The sequence below is a fragment of the Chenopodium album genome, chromosome 7 (assembly GCF_948465745.1).
Source record: "Chenopodium album chromosome 7, dcCheAlbu1.1, whole genome shotgun sequence".
Classification (NCBI taxonomy): domain Eukaryota; kingdom Viridiplantae; phylum Streptophyta; class Magnoliopsida; order Caryophyllales; family Amaranthaceae; genus Chenopodium; species Chenopodium album.
In genome coordinates this window covers 70,548,488-70,554,271 of record NC_137840.1, presented here as the reverse complement: position 1 = coordinate 70,554,271, position 5,784 = coordinate 70,548,488, and the positions used below count along the sequence as shown (strand labels likewise).

General features: G+C 40.6%; 1 protein-coding gene across 1 annotated transcript; it reads left to right on the top strand.

Annotated features, from left to right (window-relative positions):
• On the top strand, window positions 1-4,369 carry LOC145638303 (kinesin-like protein KIN-7F). Its single transcript, XM_081689270.1, has 11 exons — window positions 1-69; window positions 329-442; window positions 522-603; window positions 693-760; window positions 846-908; window positions 998-1,122; window positions 1,221-1,557; window positions 1,653-2,286; window positions 2,386-2,918; window positions 3,252-3,598; window positions 3,838-4,369. The coding sequence occupies exons 1-11, from the start codon at window positions 16-18 to the stop codon at window positions 4,160-4,162; spliced, it is 2,682 nt and encodes an 893-aa protein (XP_081545396.1). The 5' UTR covers window positions 1-15; the 3' UTR covers window positions 4,163-4,369.
• The last annotated feature ends 1,415 nt before the right edge of the window (window positions 4,370-5,784 follow it).

Genomic DNA, 5,784 nt, shown 5'->3' with positions numbered 1-5,784 from the left:
GGGAAGACCTTCACAATGAACGGAATTACACATTATGCTGTAGCAGATATATATGATTACATAGAACAGGTACGAGAAACTCCAAGTTTTTAGCTGTGATATGCGAATTCAGCACATCACAGCTATATATAACAGTAAATTCTCCCTCTATCCCAAGATGCCCCCTTATAAGTCCCCAAGATTGCTGAATATACCACTCTTATATAGTTATAACATACAGGCAGAAAATGAAAACATATCCGTGCATCTAAAAACTTTAAGAACCAGTAATTGCTGGCCACTGAGACATTTCTCACAAAATTATGTGTGTTTTTGGACAATGTAACAGCAAAAGGAGCGTGAATTTGTGTTGAAGTTCTCAGCCATTGAAATCTATAATGAACTTGTTAGGGACCTTCTAAGCACAGACACTAATCCTCTCCGACTTCTGGATGATCCTGAGGTTTGTATCAGATCAGTACTTTGAGATTTGTCATAAGAAATGAAACCACCTTAAATGTTGATCGATTTTGGTTTAACAGAGAGGCACAGTTGTTGAAAAACTAACTGAGGAGACTCTCCAAGATAAGAGCCATCTTCTAGAGCTCATTGCCGTATGTGAAGGTACAGACGTGTGCAGAGGCAAGAGCAAATTTAGAGTGTTTAGTTAAAGTCACAGAAACTAACTGATTTTTGGTTTGCATTACTTGTAGCTCAAAGACAAACGGGAGAGACTTCTCTGAATGAAGCCAGCTCTAGATCTCATCAAATCCTCAGACTGGTAAGCTTTTCAATTACCTTAAAGAACTGAATTAGCTCAAATTTTGGGGCATGATTTGCTAATAAACTAATTGGAACTTTTGTAGACGATTGAAAGCTCTGCTCGTAGATTTGGCGGTGGAAATTCAAGTATTCTTGCTGCAAATGTGGTATGTTGAAGTATTAGTTGATCTTTTCTCCCAACTCTTATGTGATACAAGGAAAAGCAGTAGTAAACTTGACAATGTTTGGCATGCAGAACTTTGTGGACCTTGCAGGAAGCGAGCGTACTTCTCAGACATTAGCAACTGGTGCAAGATTGAAAGAAGGTTCCCACATAAATCGAAGTTTGTTAACTCTTGGAAAAGTTATTCGCACATTAAGGTTTGTTTGTTTGTTAACCTCCTTCAAGTCTTGGAAAAAATATTACAGTATTTTTCAGATCATGAAGCCTTAAGGCATTACTATAAACTTGAATACAGCAAGGGAAAGAATGGGCACATTCCTTATCGAGACTCCAAGTTAACACGTATACTACAAAACTCTTTAGGAGGAAATGCGAGGACTGCCATTATATGTACCATGAGCCCTGCTCACAGTCATCTAGAACAATCAAGAAACACCCTATTATTTGCTAGTTGTGCGAAAGAAGTTAGCACCAATGCACAGGTTAATGTGGTAATGTCTGACAAAGCATTGGTGAAGCAGCTAAGGAAAGAATTGGCCAAATTAGAGAGCGATTTGAAGAATATGCCCATGGTTTCTTCCAAGGGCGATGTTGCAGCTGCTCTGAGAGAAAAAGAGATTCAGATAGAAAAGGTGAAAACATTTTTTCAATTGTATTCAAGTTGTGTTTATGTTTCTGGTATTTGCATAGGTTGATCTTTAAGTTTGTTAAAATCTGTGTAACACAGATGGACAAAGAAATAAAAGAACTAAGTAGACAACGCGACCTTGCTCAAACAAAGGTGGAAGAGCTGCTACAGTCAACCAAAAAGGAGGTTTCAAAACCACAGGATGATGAATATGACCATCATAGAATTGATTCACGGGATAAATTATCATGGTTCGACGATACATCAGAAATATCTGACGGATCAGATTACAGGCGTCTTGATGCAGACCTGGCAACTTCTGAATCCTTTCAGTATCTTGACCAACAGGGCAATTTTGACCTTAGCACTCAACAGTCTGATCTTCTAGAAAACATTGACCTTCTGCCAAATGAGCCCTCACTGCAACCACTGGACGACACCATACTAGATTTCACTCCTGATGATCTATCACTAAGATGGGGGGAAATGGGCAGCTCTGGCAATATCAGAAGAAGAATCGATGAAGACGATGAAGATAACTGCAAGGAGGTTCGTTGTATTGAAGTTGAAGAAAGAAGCATTAGCAAGAAAACCGAAGCATCAGATGCTGTAATGAATTCTCCTCGAGAGAAAGAAATTCAGGAAGAGGATATCTTAAAAGATGTGCACGAAAGAGAGTATACTATATCAGATGATGAAACAGAAAGTGAAGAGGAGAAAGAAAATGAAAATGAAAAAGACAGATTTAATGTCAAAGAAAAGAAGTATGCCTTATCAGCTGGAAAGAATGAAGATAATGAGACACCACATTCTGCTGCTGAGTATAAAGCACCAATGACTGAAAAGAATGAAGAGAGGGAGTCGCATCACCGTGATTCTGAACACGATCAGTTGGTAAAAAGGATCAAGGAACTCCAAAGGACTATTGACATGCTTGTTAACCACAATCCTTTGGGAAATTTCTCTCCTTGTTCTTTCGACTCAGAGAGATTGAGCAACAAAGGGTCGAGCTTTAGCAGAAGCAGAAGCTGCAAGGCAATTCTAACATCAAACCCTGCCTCATCTATCACTTTTGATAAGGTCGTGCTCCATTCTAGGGACTTCTCATTTGCTGGATTTGGTGAAGAGATGAGCTCGGAAAGACCAAAGGGCTTGCCTCGGGGTTCAGATCACATTCCTACGGGTAATGGAAAGCCTACGAGATTTGGCCTCCCTATACCTTCTATAAGGAATGCAATAATGAACGAAATGGAACAGGAAGTTAAGAACTCAGATGTCAGTGATGCTTCCAGCTTTTACAGCTCTGCTGTAGAAACAAATGGAAATGCCGAACATGAGTCTGGCAAGCAAATGGGATATGAAATGGTCAGTAAATTAGTATGTCCTGTTTTGCATTGATTTTGGTTATGATTCACATTAAGAGGGTAGGACATGATTTTCACACCCAAAAATTTTGTTATCGCGAATTTCCATTTCCACGAATCAGTAAACTGAAGTTCTTTAAATACTATCCCTTTTCCCAATCTTCAAATATACAGTTAGTGTTCAGGAGTTGCATCATTTGTAAAACTATTAGTAGATGTAAAATTCTCAAGTGTAACAGATAAAAATGTAGGACATGAAAAGAGAAATATGAACACACAAGGGAATTGAATCAATTGATATACTTGCTTTTTGCAGGATGGTAACAAAGTTGAGGAGGAAAATGAACCAAAGGACAGTGAATCAAGTGAAAGTGCAAGAGATGTTGCTTCATACGTGATGAGGGTAAGGGATTCCATGTCAGAAGGAGCGATGAGCACTGTGCAATCCCCATCGAATTGGTTCGAGGAATTTGAGAGTCTGCGGTTAAAGATAATCGAACTTTGGCATGCTTGCCATATACCATTAGTCCACAGAACCTATTTTTACTTGCTGTTCAAGGGTGATACATCTGACAAGATCTACTTAGAGGTAGAACTCCGAAGGCTGTCTTTCATCAAAAACAGGTTTGATCAAGGCCAGAAGATTGTTGTGGATGGTGAAGTTTCTACACCATCTTCAAGGTATATCTTATAACTTGTACACTAGCAAGAATTTACTAATGCCTTTTTTTAGCCAAGACCATATTTTATATTTAGATGTTTTACGAAATTATCTGCAAAACTCATTTTTTCGGTTGGTTATAAACTGTATTATGAGTATAGTTGAAATTTCCAGCTTTTGATCAGTTATGCATTGTGTACATTAGAATGTGTCATTACCCTTAAAGCCTAATCTTGCTACTCTTTATTTCATTTCACAGCATGAGGGCATTGAATCAAGAAAGGGAGATGTTAATGAGGCAAATGTACAAGAAAATTCCTGTACAAGAGAGGGAGTCAATCTTCGAGAAGTGGGGGATCACAATGAACAGCAAGCAGAGGAGACTGCAACTAGCTCGCTGCCTTTGGACAGATACCAAAGACATGCAACACATCAGAGAAAGTGCAACACTAGTGGCTAGGCTGGTTGGTTTCGTAGATGAAGGTCAAGTGCCTAAGGAGATGTTTGTTGGTCCGAGTATAGCTACAAAAAGCATCAACCGAAGATCCTATAGCTGGAAATCAAGCATGTCAAGGGTATCCTAATGCTTTTGACAAGTAAATGTATAGATTATAATATCATTCTTTTACAAAAACAAACTTGGGTATTAATTAAAAATACTAATCTAATTTTTTTCCTTCTGATTGTTAAACTTTCTGGTGTTGGAAAACAGCAACGTTAACTTCTGACTTCTGTGTTTATTCCACATGACAAAATGTGTATCTCTCATCTTATTGACTCATAAATAGCTTATGGATTGCCTTAAGCATTATCCCCCTAATTTTGGGGTACCATAGTTTTTTTTTATTATTATTTTTTTATATTTTCGTGGGGGCGTTCCCTACTCAGCGACGCGCTGCACTTCCTAGACCCGGGTGTAGTGATAAGTATGCAAGGGTTGCTAGGTCGTCGCCCAGAAGCGACGCGCCACATTGCCCGAGTGTGGTGTCAAATGAGCAAGGGCGTGCCATTGGGGCGTTCCCTACTGAGCGACGCGCTGCACTTCCCAGACCCGGGTGCAGTGATAAGTATGTAAGGGTTGCTAGGTCGTCGCCCAGAAGCGACGCGCCATATTGCCCAATTGTGGTGTCAAATAATCAAGGACTTGGAGTTGGGATCAGGAGGGAGCGTGGGAGAAAAGAATTTAGTTTGCGGATTGGTTCTTGGAATGTGGGGTCTCTTACGGGAAAATCAGCAGAATTGGTAGAAGTAATGAAAAGACGACGCGTGAACATCATGTGCCTCCAAGAGACAAGATGGACAGGAGAAGGAGCTCGAGGCTTGGTTTTGGGGTATAAGGTATGGTATGTTGGGCAAGAAACGAGCCACAGAACAAGGAATGGTGGAGCTAGGAACGGAGTTGGTGTGGTTCTCGATGAGAGGTTGGCAAAAGAGGTGATCGAGGTCTATCGGAAGAACGATAGGTTGATAAGGCTGAAGTTGCTATGTGGCAAGGAGATTGTGAATGTTATCAGTGCTTATGCTCCCCAAGTGGGTTTAGATGCAGAAGAGAAACGACAATTTTGGGAGGACCTAGACGAGGTGGTGCAGGGTGTCCACCACTCAGAGAAGTTATATATTGGAGGGGATCTAAATGGGCACGTTGGGGCGAGCCGAGATGGCTATGACAGTGTCCATGGAGGCTTTGGGTATGGGCAGAGGGACGCCGGTGGTGAAGCTATTATGGATTTTGCCCAATCATATGATTTAATTTTGGCTAATACTTGGTTTAAGAAGAGGGATTCACACTTGATAACTTTTCGGAATGGAGCAAATGCAACTCAAATAGACTTCCTGCTCACAAGGAGCATAGATAGACAAAGTTGCATAAACTGTAAGGTTATCCCAGGGGAGAGTGTGGTCACCCAACACCGGCTATTGGTAATGACTATTCGTCTGAAAGAGAAGGCGAAGAAAAAAGTTAGACAAGAAGAACCAAGGATAAGATGGTGGACCCTAAGGGATGCAAAAGCTAAGGTTTTTACAGAAAAGGTAATTGAAGAAGCGGATTGGGATGGAGAGGTGGATCCGGACATGACCTGGTTACGAATGAAGAACTGTTTCCTAAGAGTGGCCAAAGAGGTCTTAGGGGAAGTAAGGGGAAGAACTTCGGTACAGAGAGATACTTCGAGGTGGAATGAAGAGGTGAAAGCAGTAATTAAGCAAA

What these genes read in the sequence shown, in the direction of transcription:
- LOC145638303 (XM_081689270.1), top strand. Translation starts at nt 16, where the DNA reads ATGAACGGAATTACACATTATGCTGTAGCAGATATATATGATTACATA. An exon ending in CTCATCAAATCCTCAGACTG is followed by an intron (nt 761 to 845) that starts GTAAGCTTTTCA and finishes GAACTTTTGTAG; the next exon opens with ACGATTGAAAGCTCTGCTCG. An exon ending in AAGAGATTCAGATAGAAAAG is followed by an intron (nt 1,558 to 1,652) that starts GTGAAAACATTT and finishes TGTGTAACACAG; the next exon opens with ATGGACAAAGAAATAAAAGA.